The sequence below is a fragment of the Buteo buteo genome, chromosome 3 (assembly GCF_964188355.1).
Source record: "Buteo buteo chromosome 3, bButBut1.hap1.1, whole genome shotgun sequence".
NCBI classification, from domain to species: Eukaryota; Metazoa; Chordata; class Aves; order Accipitriformes; family Accipitridae; genus Buteo; species Buteo buteo.
The window spans coordinates 77,730,821-77,745,455 of NC_134173.1; the positions used below are offsets into that span (position 1 = coordinate 77,730,821).

General features: G+C 50.9%; 1 protein-coding gene across 4 annotated transcripts in view; it reads left to right on the top strand.

Annotated features, from left to right (window-relative positions):
* The window catches only part of ARHGAP39 (Rho GTPase activating protein 39), a 149,064-nt gene that overhangs the window by 85,000 nt on the left and 49,429 nt on the right, over positions 1–14,635 (top strand). For all 4 annotated transcript variants that reach the window (XM_075024118.1, XM_075024120.1, XM_075024119.1 and 1 more), the window contains exon 2: positions 1,327–1,758. In XM_075024118.1, the coding sequence (XP_074880219.1) occupies positions 1,327–1,758 (432 nt within the window). The remainder of the gene's footprint in view (positions 1–1,326; positions 1,759–14,635) is intronic.

Sequence of the window (14,635 nt, forward strand, 5' to 3'; positions counted from 1 at the left end):
TTAGGAAACATTTCTTTACTGAGAGGGTGGTCAAACACTGGAACAGGCTTCCTGGAGAGGTGGTCGATACCCCAAGCCTGTCAGTGTTTAAGAGGCATTTGGACAATGCCCTTAACAATATGATTTAACTTTTGGTCGGCCCTGAATTGGTCGGGCAGTTGGACTAGATGATTGTCGTAGGTCCCTTCCCACTGAAAGTATTCTATTCTATTCTATTCTATTCTATTCTATCCTATCCTATCCTATCCTATCCCATTCTATTCTATTCTATCCTATCCCATCCTATTCTACTCTATTCTATTCTATTCTATTCTATCCTATCCTATCCCATCCTATCCTCTTCTATTCTATTTTATTCTATTCTATTCTATTTTATTCTATTCTATTCTATTTTATTCTATTCTATTCTATTCTATTCTATTCCTCTGCACGGAGCCCAGGACACAGTCGGGTCTGTTTGGTCCTTGCTGACTCCATCCCTCCCACCGTTGGGTTTCGCTGTTGATGCAGCCTGTGGTTATCACTGAGTCGAGGTGTGTCAGGGCGGGCGGTTTGGGGAAGGTGCTGGAGGTGGGACGCGCATGCCGGAGAGCTGGCGCCTTTGCCCGGTGTTGAAATCGAGACGGAGGGAAGGGGTGTTGGCAGAGCCACACAGGAGCCCGGCGCCGGCACACCGGGGTTCGTGCCGGGGAGCAGCGCTGCCTCACCTGGGCTGAAGGGGGTTGAAAGCCATCGTCTTCAAGTCTTGGATGGGCAAATGTTGCCGGGCTTGGTCGTCTGGGCGGCAGCGCAGAGCTGTGGGGTGGTCTTGCAGAAGAAGTAAGTTCATCACCAGGTTGGTGCCTCTGGCTGGGCTCTGTCCCTCTGGTCTCTTGCCTCCCCCCCACCCTTCGCTGCCGACGTTGCGCCGAGGACCCGCCAGGTCTGTGCCCCGAAGAGTTCAGACTGTAAAACGCGGAGGGCTCGGGGTGGAAGCCATGAGCTGGGGCGAACGCTGGGGTCCTGTAATCCCCGCGTGTGTTTTAGCTGGCTTGCAGACTCGCTGAATTCCCCTGGGAGCTGAAAACCAGGGACTGGTTTGCAGCCCTTTGCAAATACTCTGTTTAGTGTAAATAGTGCTGCAGGACTCGGCATCGGTGGGGGGAGGAAGAAAGAATTGCTGTCCCCACCCAAGCCGCCCTTCTTCTCCATCCTGCTTCCCCAGATGCTGCGAGCGCTTGCTGCAAGCGTTGAATCATCGAATCATAGAATGGTTTGAGTTGGAAGGGACCTTTAAAGATCATCTAGCTGAAGTCTCTCTCTCTCTCTCTGTTTGTTCTCCTTCAGGCTGGAATGGGTGGAAATCATCGAGCCTCGAACCCGGGAGCGCATGTACGCCAACCTCATCACGGGGGAGTGTGTGTGGGACCCCCCCGCTGGGGTGCGGATCAAACGCACGAATGAAAACCAGTGGTGGGAGCTCTTTGACCCCAACACCTCCCGTTTCTACTACTACAATGCCACCACGCAGAGGACAGTGTGGCACCGGCCGCAGAACTGCGATATCATCCCTCTGGCCAAGCTGCAGACCCTGAAGCAGAACACGGAGTCGCCGAGGGCTTCCACGGAGAACAGCCCCGGGAGGAGCAGCAATGTCAGCAGGGAAGGCAGCACCAGTTCCTCCCTGGAGCAGGAGCTGGAGGGCAGCGAGAAGGTGCAGGAGCAGAGGTCAAGCCGTCAGTCAACCCAGTATGCCGTAGTGAAAGAAGAAACGGAAAGGTAAAAGCAAAGTTGGCTCTGCCGGCACATGACAGGCGTGTGCGACTGAGCTTGGTGATGGGTTGGTGCAGTAAAATTGTGAGTTCAGATAACCTGATGGTCTCCCAATGCTGTGGGAGAGCAGAGAGCAGAGCCCTTGTCCTGCAGCTCTTTCTCTCTCTTGTGCAGGGGTATTTTGTGGATGGCTCCTCTAGCTAGATTGCTCATGGGTCTCTGCTCCAAGTCTTAGAGAGCGGGTTTGCTCCTCCATAAAACAACCACTTACAGGAAGAAGAGGTAAAAACATCTGTGAAAGGTCCTTCTCCTCGTTAGGGGCAACTTAGATGTTACCTCCAGAAAGGTACATTAGAGAAATAATTTCTTGTCCTCTGAAATACATGGTTTTAGAGAATGGTGTGGTTTTAAATAATTTCCCTGGATAAGATCTCCCTGACAAGGCAGAATGATTCATGCTGCAACCATAGGTTGTCTCACTGGTCTATGGAGCAGCAAGCAGAGTGGATTTCTCTTGTGAAGGAGAAGCTTCAAACTGAGCAGTGAGTTAGTGCTCAGTTTCTAAGGTCCAGCTGCATATGGGCAACGTACTGAGACGTCTGCGTCACTGCTCTGTGTGCTTTGTTCCGTGCTTTTATGGTTTGCAAGCTGCAAATCAGACGGTTCATTACTTAATATATTTGTATCCTCTTAAACGACGCCTCTTACAATGTTAATAACCCAACAGTGTCACTGGCGAGCGATCGGCAGCGCAATTTCTGCTCGCAACTAGTTCTGCTTCCTTACAGCTGGCGCACAGAAACTGCGGCCGGGTGATCTCACGGCCACGCAGGACGGGAACAGGAACTCCCAGCTCAGCAAGTGCTTTCATGTGGGACCTCAGACGCAGCCTTGCCTCCGCGCGTCCATCCCGTGAGGGGAGGCTTCATCTCCCTGAGCTCTTGGAAGATCCTCTGATAAAATCGCTGAGTGTGGGGATGGCATCTTTCCTCACAAGGCGGGTGCTGTTTGGAGAGGTAGATAGTTTTGGTCTTCAGTCACAAGGGTGCTGGGTGAGCTGGCTGTCATCGTTCACTGCAGGCGGACACGGCAGCCCGCGGTGGCCAGGTCTAGCTGGGTCTGTTCAGGGTACGCTGTCAGCTATTTAAGTCAGTCTTTGCTTGCCCATCCCCAAAAATACCGAGCCCTGAGCTTCAATAGGACAAGGGGTAATGGTTTTAAACTAAAAGAGGAGAGATTCAGACTACACATAAGGAAGAAATTTTTTACAATGAGGGTGGTGAAACACTGGCCCAGGTTGCCCAGAGAGGCGGTCGATGCCCCATCCCTGGAAACATTCCAGGTCAGGTTGGACGGGGCTCTGGGCACCCTGATCTAGTTGAAGATGTCCCTGCTCATGGCAGGGGGGTTGGACTAGATGGGACATGTAGGACAGGGACATCTTCAAGCAAATCAGGTTGCTCAGAGCCCCGTCCAACCTGACCTGGAATGTTTCCAGGGATGGGGCATCGACCACCTCTCTGGGCAAACCTGGTCCAGTGTTTCACCACCCTCAGCGTAAAAAACTTCTTCCTTAGATCTAGTCTGAATCTCCCCTCTTTTAGTTAAAACCATTACCCCTTGTCCTATCGCTACAGGCCCTGCTAAAAAGTCTCTCCGTCTTTCTTAGAAGCCCTCTTTAAGTACTGAAAGGCCACAATAAGGTCTCCCCGGAGCCTTCTCTTCTCCAGGCTCAACAACCCCAACTCTCTCAGCCTTTCCTCGCAGCAGAGGTGTTCCAGCCCTCGGACCATTCCCTGTCCCTCCTCTGGACCCGCTCCAACAGGTCCGTGTCTGTCTCGTGCTGGGGACCCCAGAGCTGGACGCAGTGCTCCAGGGGGTCTCACCAGAGCAGAGCAGAGGGGCAGAATCCCCTCCCTGGACCTGCTGGCCACGCTGCTCTGGATGCAACCCAGGATACAGCTGGTGAAGCAGGAGCTTGTTCCCAAAGCAGCATGAAGGGTTAACAGGGATCGGGTGGGTAGGCTTTAATCTCCCTGGGCTTTGCTGCAGGAACACGTGCAGGATCAGTGGGTTCCTGGGGGAAGGTCCCTTCCCCATAGTGCTTGCATGCTGGACCGCCGAAGCTCGCATGGACACTGCAGGTCACTAATCCTTCGTGTCCTCCACCCACACGTTCTCTCTCCTTTTCCAGTGCTTGGGCTAGGCAGGTGTATTATGGGATGCAAAGCTGCTGGGTAGGGTGGGAGGAGGGACAACTGCACCTGGGCTCTCAAATAGAAAGGCTTAACCCGTGGAAACCTTCTGCTAGCGGAGAAGAGAAAGCCAGCCATGAGGTGGATTTGTTCCTGGCAGCTGGAGGGTTGTGTGTCCTTTCAGCCCCAGCAATTCGTAGTCTCGGCCTTGCCGGGGGCTGGCAGAGAGCAAATACCAGGTCTCCTAGCTTTAAAAATAAAATAAAAATTAAAAAAAAAACAGGTGCCACTAGAGGGAGCAGATATTCCTGCTCAGTGGACAGTTTTCACCTGCATCCCTGGAGGTGACACAACAGTTCTGTCCCTTCAGCTCAGCCAAACCGTGGCAGTGTCCCACTCCAGTGGAAGCACACTAAAGCCTCTTGACCCCTGTGTCCCAGCTGGAAAAAAAAATCACATTCCCTTGTTGACAGCTGGACTGGGCGTGCTGGAAAACCTGGGAGGCTTTGCTGAGACCTCAAGGTCATTGGAGGCCATTAAGGGAGAGATTTCCGAACGTCGAGAAACACTTGGAGGGGTTGAGGATGCTGCAGTGTGGTCTGTCGCTGCCACGCATCCTCGCAGCTCTTGCCACAAGGGAGGTCTGCCTGCAAAAAACAACTTTATTCTCACCAGAAATGGGATGGTCTTTGCTGCAGCTAACTGAAGGGAAGGGGAGATGTTGTTCAGCCCGGTAGGTGCGACACTTCCACCAGGGATGGGGCAGATGGGAAGCTGCAGAAACACCGGTGTAGTGCCAGCAAATGGTTAAATCCATGTGGAATGGGTGTGGAAGTGGGTAAAGCACAGGCTGACATGCAGGTTCTGCACGCTGCTGGAGGTACCTACCAGGGGTGCTGTGATGGGGTGTTTGGTCCACGGCCCTGGGGATGGCCCATAGCTGGATGACCAGAGGGGGGTTTATCCAGATTTCTGTAGCGAAGCACGGATGAAGAAGGCAGGCTTGCTTATGCCAATATGCGGAAAAGCTTCCAGGGATGCAGAGGTTTCGTCTCCAGAAGTGGCTGATGATCTCAGGCCCAGGACAGATAAGCCGAACATGAGCTGTGCAAATTAAAAATTGATTTTTGATTGCGGCGATAGCAGCTGCAAAGGGCAGAGCCAGTTCAGGCGTTTGTGCCTCAAGCTCCTCAGCATTCAGGGTGTCTGCGTTTTAGTGTTGGTTTCTGACCACGAGCAAGTTCCAGGCACAAGCTGAAAAAATACATATTTTTATACAATATACTTGTTCTGTACCTGTCCGAGTCTTAAAACGTAGGAAAGCTGCTTCAGGCAGGGAGCATTACAGTGCAGACAAACCAGGCGTTTCTTGGGCTTAAAATATCTGAAGACATGAAAACTGCTGCAGAAGAAAGCAGTAAGTACCATGCCTCTTTATACCTGAGGCATGAATAGGAAGCCACTCAGCAGAGGTCAGACAGTTGCTGACTCTCAGTGACCCTGTGAACAAAGCTTTTTTTATTTCACCCTCACCTTTTGCTTATAAGCATTAAATTATATACCACTATGGGTGCCCTGGGTGAGCAGATGTGAAATTTTGACTGACAGTGAGCCAGATCTTGAGCTTACATGATCTTCCAAGACACCTCCAGCCCTGCTTTTGGTGACACCTCTGAGGCTGCGTGGCTGTCTGCCCACTGAAGAGATGGCTTTGACCTGGTGGGTGTATAAACACTAGCCATGGAAGATGAGGGTCAAACTGCTTTATTTCAGTCTTCCTCGATGAAGAGCACTGCTGCAGCCCCTTGCTGTAGGGATCATAGAATCATAAAACAGTTTTGGTTGGAGGGAACCTTTAATGGTCATCTAGTCCAACGCCCCTGCAATAAGCAGGGACATCTTCAACTCGATCAGGTTGCTCAGAGCCCCGTCCAGCCTGACCTGGAATGTTTCCAGGGATGGGGCAGTCCAGGGATGGGATGACCTTCAAGGGCTGATTTTGGCAAGGCCAGACCTGCTGGGGGCTGCTCAAGCACTTGTGGGGCTCCAGGGTGTTGGAGATCCCTCCTGGGACCACTGGTCTCTCAGCACCCAGGGCTGCGTATGAGCCTTACTGTGTCCATGGGCAGCCAAGGAGGGACCCTGAGATGGGGCCAATACGGGCAATATTGGGGGGGGGCAATTATTCGGGGTCACCTCTGTGTGGGGCGGTTGGTGTTTCTGAGCCTTGACCCTAACAACCCTGAGATGAGGATGGATCTGGGCCATCACGTGGTGTGTTGGAGGTGGTGACTGGAAATACTCCATTTGCATCAAAAGGAGGAATAGAAGGGGATTATTTGTGAGGCTGGGGAGGGATCTAGAAGACAGGGTGGTGTGGGGCAGGTTGAGTCATCACCTTCAACCAGAGACATGGTTGAAGTCTCCTTGGTAGGACAATTTAAAAAGATGTTTTTCCAGTTCTTGGTTTTGTTTCTTATAGAAGAACCAAGGCTGGAAGGGAGCTCTGGAGGTCGTCTGGTGGAACCTCCTGCTTCAAGTTTCTTAACACTGAGTCTTGTAATCATTTCAGCAAGGTTTTTGGCTGAGTATTTCCCTCCTGAACTCGTCTGGTCTTATAAGGGAGGTCAGGGGAAGTGGGCAAGTCTTGAACAACCGATCTCCTTGGAGTTTACACTCAGAGGTGCCCCACTCCCTGCGGTGACAGGAGGACTGAGGAACCAGAGCATCTGGTTTGGTAGGAGATGGTGGAGGCTGCTCCGAGTCCGTTCCTCATGTCCTCGGTGCAGCAGTGGACCAAGCTGGGGCTCGTCCCATCACACGTGTGTAGGTCGGGGATGCCGTCAGCCCCCGCATCCGCAGGGAATGTGCTGTTGCCAAGTGCTTGGGTCTCGCTGGACTTGCTTTACGCTGCTGTAGTGAGATGGGATTTGCACGTAGCTATAATTAGCAGCTGGATCCGGCTCCAGAGACCGTGGTAGGAAGCGCTGCAGTGTTGTCTTAACTCAGTGAGCTGGCATCTGCTCATCTTCGGGATCTTAATGGCAGGTTTGTCTTGGTGGTCAGCAAAGGTAGAGCACTTCCCGGCAGGAATTTCTTGCTTATGCTGCCTTGCCCTAGACTTTGCCTCGCTTGTCTTAAAATGGTAACTTTTCTACAAAGCATAACATGACAGCTGTGAAATTTCTGCGCAGGCTGCAGCCGGCACGTCGGCTGGCTTTTATGTCAGGTCACTGGGTTTTTCTACACTGTCTGAAAGTGTCTGTGGTTATTGGTCCGTGCAGAGTCTTCCCGTTGCTCAAAATCCTTGGAGAAGGCTTCGGAGCGGGGGGGGAAGAGAGGACCTGCTCGGAGGAGCTTGTGCAGGCGCCCACAGAGGACTTGGCTGTGCCACCAGCAGGCAGCATCTCTGCCCCTGCCTCACCGGGGGGGGTCACAAGTGGAGACTTGAAGGACAAGCAGGTGGACCTTCCTCGACCATCAGGAGAGCTTTCCTTGGACCACCATGTAGGACTCTTTGAGAATAGGGGGTCTTTACCAAAGTCCCATCTGCTGTGAAATCGTGCTTAATTTATTTCTAAAGACTTGCACTTTTCTTGCATGTCTTTCCCCGATTCTGAAGCCTGGCGTGATATTGGAGAAGATAAAACGCAGCACTTAAATCTTCCTGGATTAAGTGTAGCTGAGCTGAAATAGCTGAGGGGTATTCCCTTACAAACCAATCCCTGAAACGCGCCAGAGCTGTCTGGGGCCGAGGCGTGATGGTAATGGGTACTGTCAGGTGTCTCGGGCGGAACAGGGTAGCTGCAGGTAAATGTACGGCTTTAAAACACAAACTCTTCTCCCTGGTACAGGCAGCAGCCATTTTCTGACTGCAAGAGCCCAAAAAAGCAGCTTTGTGGTTTAAAAGATGGCTCCAACCTAGAAAAAGTGTGGTTTGAGTGTCCAGGGAGCTGTTTCTCAGTGCCTCGAGTTAACAAAACCGCAATTTTGTTTGCAATTCTCTCAATTTATATCCTTCTTCTGAAGGCGTTGGGAAGACCTGCCGTGCTTGGGTTTGGAGCGCAGGTGGATCAATGACATAAGTCTCTGCAGCATCTGCTGCATGGGGATTTTCCAGGTCCCTGCAGGGATTCTCAGCCCTCCTCAAAAACAAGCCTCTGCTGTGAAGAGAAACCGAGGAAGGACGTGGGGTTGCTTCAGAAAACTGTGCAGCAGGGCTGCAGCATTGAGCAGATCCCAAAGACCTTCCTTCCCAACATCTTGCCTCCAGCAGTAGCGTAGTGCATGAAATTCAGAGCATTTCTTCACCCAAAGGTAGGATTTTCCCAGCTGGATGACATGTCCATGCCTGGTGTGAGGATGCTGCCAGTGCTGTCTACGTTGCGCACGTTCCTTTCCATCTCCAGGCTTGGGTGTCAAGGAGCTCACCTGCAGATGGGTCAACATCACACCGGCAGACCAGCGACATGGTGGGAAGGGGAGCACGAGCCCGCTGCATCCCTGTGCCAAGAGCAAGTGGTTCTGCTCGATTTAGTACTCCATCCAGGACAGAAAGCTGCCAGTGGCTGCACAGGCTGCGAGCTCTTGCATGGACCTGGCCTCGGTGCAGGTTCAGGCAGGGTTTGTAGGATGGGCTTCCTTCTGGGTTGCCATCTTTTAAAAACCACAACTTGACAAACTGTTCTGCTTTGAGGTCGAAGAAGGGTTATTTCAATGTATTGGCACAGGCAGCTCGGGCAGAGGAGGGCTGCGACTGTCACTGCTGGAGTGGGCAACTCGGGTGGCACTTGTCCCTTTTCAGCTGATGAACCCAAGCGCTGAGGGCTTCCCACAGAGGAAGGGTGTGGAGGATACATATAAAACCCACGTAGCTCCAGGAACGCCGTTTTGGCATTTCTGATATTGGCAATAAGCTCTGCTCCTTGTTGCCTTCTCCATCTGCTGGTAGCAGAGGACTGAACATTTCTGTTTCCTGAGCGGCCGCTCCTGAGATCTAGAAAATCCTCCACAAGCAGCCAAAGTGACCTCTGAAAGCACAGGCTTCTCCTCTGCATGCCTGCCATGGAAGGACTTGTTCTGAAACAGCATTTGGTGTCCTTCACACCTCCATGGTGTGTTCATCTACAAATGGGCATCTTGGTACTGCCAATATCCCGAGGTTGGAATGGGGCCACCCATGGCTTAAACAATGTTTTTATAGGTTAAGTCCATAAAGCTTGGTCAATATTTAATGCTGAGATAACTAAGTTTTCCAAAGAATGTGCTGGGTTCTCAGTGGCCGTATCGACCCACTCCTTTCTGATGTGTGCTCCCAACTGACTCTTGGAGTGAATGCCTGGAGTCAGGAGCTTCTTCTGGGTTAAGGTCCAAGGGCTGGAACACCTCTGCTATGGAGAAAGGCTGAGAGAGTTGGGATTGTTTAGCCTGGAGAGGAGAAGGCTCCGGGGAGACCTTCTTGTGGCCTTTCGATACTTAAAGGGGGCTTCTAAGAAAGATGGAGAGACACTTTTTACTAGGACAAGGGGCAACGGTTTTAAACTGAAAGAGCATACGTTTAGATGGGACATAAAGAAGAAATTTTTTATGCTGAGGGTGGTGAGACCCCTGGACCAGGTTGCCCTGTGAAGCTGTGGCTGCCCCATCATTGGAAGTGTTGAAAGGTCAGGTTGGACGGGGCTGTGAGCAACCTGATCTAGTGGGAGATGTCCCTGGTCATGGCAGGGCGGTTGGACTAGATGAGCATTGAAGGTCCCTTCCAACCCAAACCATTCGATGATTCCATGAAGTTTTTGCTCCACTGCAGGAAAAGAAATTAGGAGGAATTTGTTGAAGCCTGGAGTCTGCTCCCTGGCTGCTGTTACCGCATCAGATAGTCTGCCTTAACTTGATCTAGATCAGCCCTAAATAGCTGCATCATCCCTCCCGTCACTGAAGGGCGAAGAGGATGGTCTGGAAGCCCTCTGCCCTGCCAGTCCCCAGCACTGCGGGGACATCATCCCATGCCCAGGCCACAGCATAGCACTGCAAATCCTTTTCTTCCTGGTGTTTTATCCACAGGGTGTTTTGTACAAGCATTCATGCGCACAGCCGACGGGCAGAGCAGGAGGTCAGGGAACGAGGTCCCCCCTGGCTGCGGTGGCCAGGAGATCTGGCACGGGCTCTGCCTGCCCTCAGAGCAGGCTCAGAGGAATCCCACTCACTGCTACAGGGATGCTGCCAGCCTGGGGAAGGGAAAGTTTGAGGAAATTGTAGGTATTATTGAAATGGAGATTTTATTTTTTTTCCCTCTTATTTGCTGCCTGTAGCAGAACAGCCACATCCCTGCTGTTTCCCTCTCCGTGCTCATTTCTTTCTTCCCTCCTCCCCCATAAGCCTTGCAGAGGAGGTCACTGGGTTATTTTTCAGCAGATGTCAGATTCCACCTTATTAAATGAACCCAGGGAGATCCGAGGCGGTGACCTTCAACGGATGCCACTTTGACCACAGCCTCGACCTGCTGCCAGGTGTGCACCAGCAGACCACGGCATGGGCTTCTAGGGCCACCTTGAGGGCTTTTACGTAGCCCTGCTCCAAACTGCTGTTGCTTTGGCCTCCACGACAGAGTGCAGAAGAAGGTCAATATAGTTTTGCTAATAGGTGCAGCGCATCTTTGCTTTGCTCTCCTGTGTCCTCTCGCTTCCCCTTTTCCCCTTCTGTTGGGACACACCTTGCCCAATAAAAGGATTCATGTCCTCAGGACATGGGATAGTCCAGCGTCCAGGTGAGCAGGAGCTGGGGCTCCAACTCCCTTTTCCACCCAACAGCCTTCAGGCAGTCCATTTCAAACAGCTGAATCCATCACAGCTGCGTTGCTCTGAAGGTTTTTGGTTTAATGGTTACCAGGCAGCCCTCCGGCTTCATACTCTTCTGCTGGTTCCATGAGATCCTAAATTTCACAAACCTTGTAAGGCATGATGCTGGGGAGGGTACTAATTAGAACCATCGGGGCTGGAGGGAGACAGGCAGCTTCATCTGCAGCATGGGAGGCAGGGTGGGAATGGGCTTTCAAACTGTAATTAAAGCCGAGAGCTCTCTGCAGGAAATCACTTTCCAGGTCATGCGTCTTTCTCCATTGCTTTCACATGCTGCAAGCAGATTGCGCTTTGCACGGAGGCTGCACACAAAGCCGAGCTCCCAAATTCACTGTCTTCCAAGGTCTTCCTGTCTTGTTTTATCCCTGTTATCGACTTAGCTGGGGTCATTCCCACCCATGTCATGACAAAAGCCCAGCACTCTTGCTTTCCCAGTGAGATTCTCATCTGCTGATGCTTGGCATCACCATGGATTTCTCCGAATGTTGGTCAAAGAGCAACTCAGTTGGACTAGATGATCGTGGTGGGCCCCTTCAAACAGAAATATTCTATTCTATTCATGCCTTTATTTACGTTTTTCACAGCACCTCTAAGCAGGTCATGAGGATCATGGAAGTCAATTGGTTAACCTGCGTTTCTGATGCTGGGTATCCATGTGGATGTTTGGGTGAGTGGCCTTTTGTGATCACCTACTGTAGGTGACCAACAATTGCAGCCTTCTCTTAAATATTGAGAGAAGATTTAATGGTTTCACAGGTGCTTCTGCTCGCCTTGTTACCAGAAACTCAAGCATTGAACCACTTCTGGGTGGATTTTGTGGTTGGTGTTGGCTCCTCTGGCCAGGGGTCTAGAGAAGTTCATAGAATCGTAGAATCACAGAAGGGTTTGGGTTGGAAGGGACCTTTAAAGGCCATCTAGTCCAAGCCCCCTGCAGTGAGCAGGGACATCTTCAACTAGATCAGGTTGCTCAGAGCCCCGTCCAACCTGACCTGGAATGTTTCCCGGGATGGGGCATTGCCTGGCAGGGAGCAGCAATGCCCTTGGTCAGCCGGAGCATGACAGACATCTTTGCAGTCATACACCTTCTCCAGCTGTGATCTCTCAGCATCCCCTTTTTGTCTGGATATTTGATTTCCCCCAGCTGGAAGACTGTCTCACTCGACTTCTTTTGGCTTCAATTTTCTTTCCCCCTTGCCAGTGCCTCAGGCGCGCGGGTGCCGGCCGTGCCAGGTCTCACCTCACCTGACCGGGTGGGTTTTACCCCAGATGAAATGTTTAACATGATGCTGTTCAGAAACCCATCTTCTTGATGGGTGTCACGGACTCCTCCATTAATTTGCATTCACTCACCGTGCTCCTGCGTGCTTATTGCGGTCAAAGCGGTAATGATGTGAGCCAAGCTCTTGGTTGATGAACCATCTGAAAAAGTACACGGATATTTGGTGCCAACTGTGAGCGGAAAATGCATTTCCAGTGTAAAGTTAACAACATCTCAAGATTTAACTCACCTTCCTCATACCATTCTCAAATATTTTAGAGAAAAATGTTCATATCTTGCATTTCTTGCTCTAAGCTAGGGTGGAAGATGAAATCGAGGACAAAGCGCTCGGTCCTGTTTCTTTTTAATATCCTCTCTTTGAATTCTCTACTGCCCGCTGCAAAACAGGACTTCGGATTAGACGGATATTTGTCTAATGCAGCCAAGTGCTTACGTAGATTGTCAGACCCAAAATACAGTTTACATAACTGCAAAGAAAACCATCTTTTAACTTTTATTAGAAGCAGTGGCTGTAATTAAGAGTATGAAGCCTTGCAGGCCAATGATTAGAACAGAGGATTAGGCGCTGGGATTTCATTTCTATTCCTGGCTTTGCCATCGAGCTGTGCTATTTCAGTCAAGTCACTTTCCCTTATTTTAAAAATAAAAGCAATGCTGCTTTCTGAGCCACTGTGAAATGGTGCCACTTCCTATTCTAGGGGGAAAAAAATGCTTAATTATTTTTTTTTTTAATTTATTAGATGGTTGCTGTTCTGCCAGAGGTTCCCATGCTAAAGCTGCCAGAAGCAAACCTGTGTCTATACCGGAGCTTTTGCAATCCACAGTTTAGGGTATTAATGGAAAATCACCTTTGAAGTATCCTCAACCCCAGGTGGGAGAAGGTCCACACTGGGAGAGGGCTCCCACTGGGAAAAAATGCAAAGCTGCCCTTTGCAAACACCGCCAGCTCCGGTGAGAGGCGGCACCAGATGTGCCGCTCCTCCAGATGTGCTGCTGGTCCTCCTCGTACGTCACTACAGAACAGAAGCAGCTACTGACATTTCACGCTCCAGGGTTGGCGTTGGTGCTCCTGCTCCTGATACTTTCTACAGTTTTGAGGTTCACTGCTCCTTTTTGCGCCCACCAAGGGTTCCATCGGTATCGTGCTGGGGAAATGTGGGTGTTGCGAGTACCGGAGCCGATGGACCTTGCAGTGCGTGTGCCCTGCGTGTGCTGAGATGAAGCAGTGCAGCCTCACCGGACAGCAAATGTTGGGAGCCTTTAGCAGCACCTGCTGTATCTCGGTAGCATGTTGAAAAACTCGCCCAGGCATTCATCTTAGCAATTGTCATAAAGGACATTTGGCAATCAGTTTTGGAATCTGGCTCCAGCATAATTAGGCATGTACAAGATCCCATTAGTCATGATCCCCATTAGGGGATTAGTCCGGAGTCCTGGGTCCCAACTGCGTTTGGGCAGGTGATGTGGGGGTTGGTGCAGGAGGATGGGAGCCACTCATCTTGTGGCATTTTAATTTGATTTTTTTTTTTCCCCTCCCCTTATTAAGCTGTCTTAATTTCCTTGATCAGGGCAGCGTCCGGCTCAGGAGCAACTGTCAGGCTGTGAGCATCCCTCCAGCTCTGGCAGGCAACAGGGGCTGGAGCTGCAAGAGCTCGACGTGTTTTTCTGGAGCCCGTTCTGGTACAAGCACCAGGCTTGTCAGTGCATGGGGTTGTTCTGGCATAGCTCCAGCATCTGAAAGTCAAGATTTCTAAGCTGCAGCCTCAGGCTTCCTTGAAGAGCCACAGAGATCTGGGGTTAGTGGAGAGATCTCTTCCCATTGCAGTAAGAAGACCATGTTGATGTTTACTGTCTCTCAAGGTAGACTAACACATTACAGGGCCTCCTTTTTCTGGAATAAGCATTCAGATTGACATTTATTGAGGAATAACCATTTTGTTTGCATTTAGCATAATCCATAAAGCATTTTTGTCGCACCTTAGTCTAATGCAAATCATAGAATCATTGAATGGTTTGGGTGGGAAGGGGCATTTGAAGGCCATCTAGTCCAACCCCCCTGCCATGAGCAGGGACATCTTCAACCAGATCAGGTTGCTCAGAGCCCCGTCCAACCTGACCTGGAATGTTTCCAGGGATGGGGCAGCGACCACCTCTCTGGGCAAACCTGGTCCAGTGTTTCACCACCCGCAGCGTAAAAAATTTCTTCCTTATGTGTAGTCTGAATCTCCCCTCTTTTAGGTTAAAACCATTACCCCTTGTCCTATTGCTACAGGCCCTGCTAAAAATTCTCTGTCTTTCTTATAAGCCCCCTTTAAGTACTGAAAGGCCACAATAAGGTCTCCCCTGAGCCTTCTCTTCTCCAGGCTGAACAACTCAACTCTCTCAGCCTTTCCTCATAGCAGAGGTGTTCCAGCCCTCGGACCATTTTCGTGTCCCTCCTCTGGACCTGATGCAACAGGTCCATGTCTGTCCTGTGCTGAGGACCCCGGAGCTGGACGCAGTGCTCCTGTACAGCAGTACTGCTGTCTCTAAATGTGGCAAAGCCCTCAAAGTCA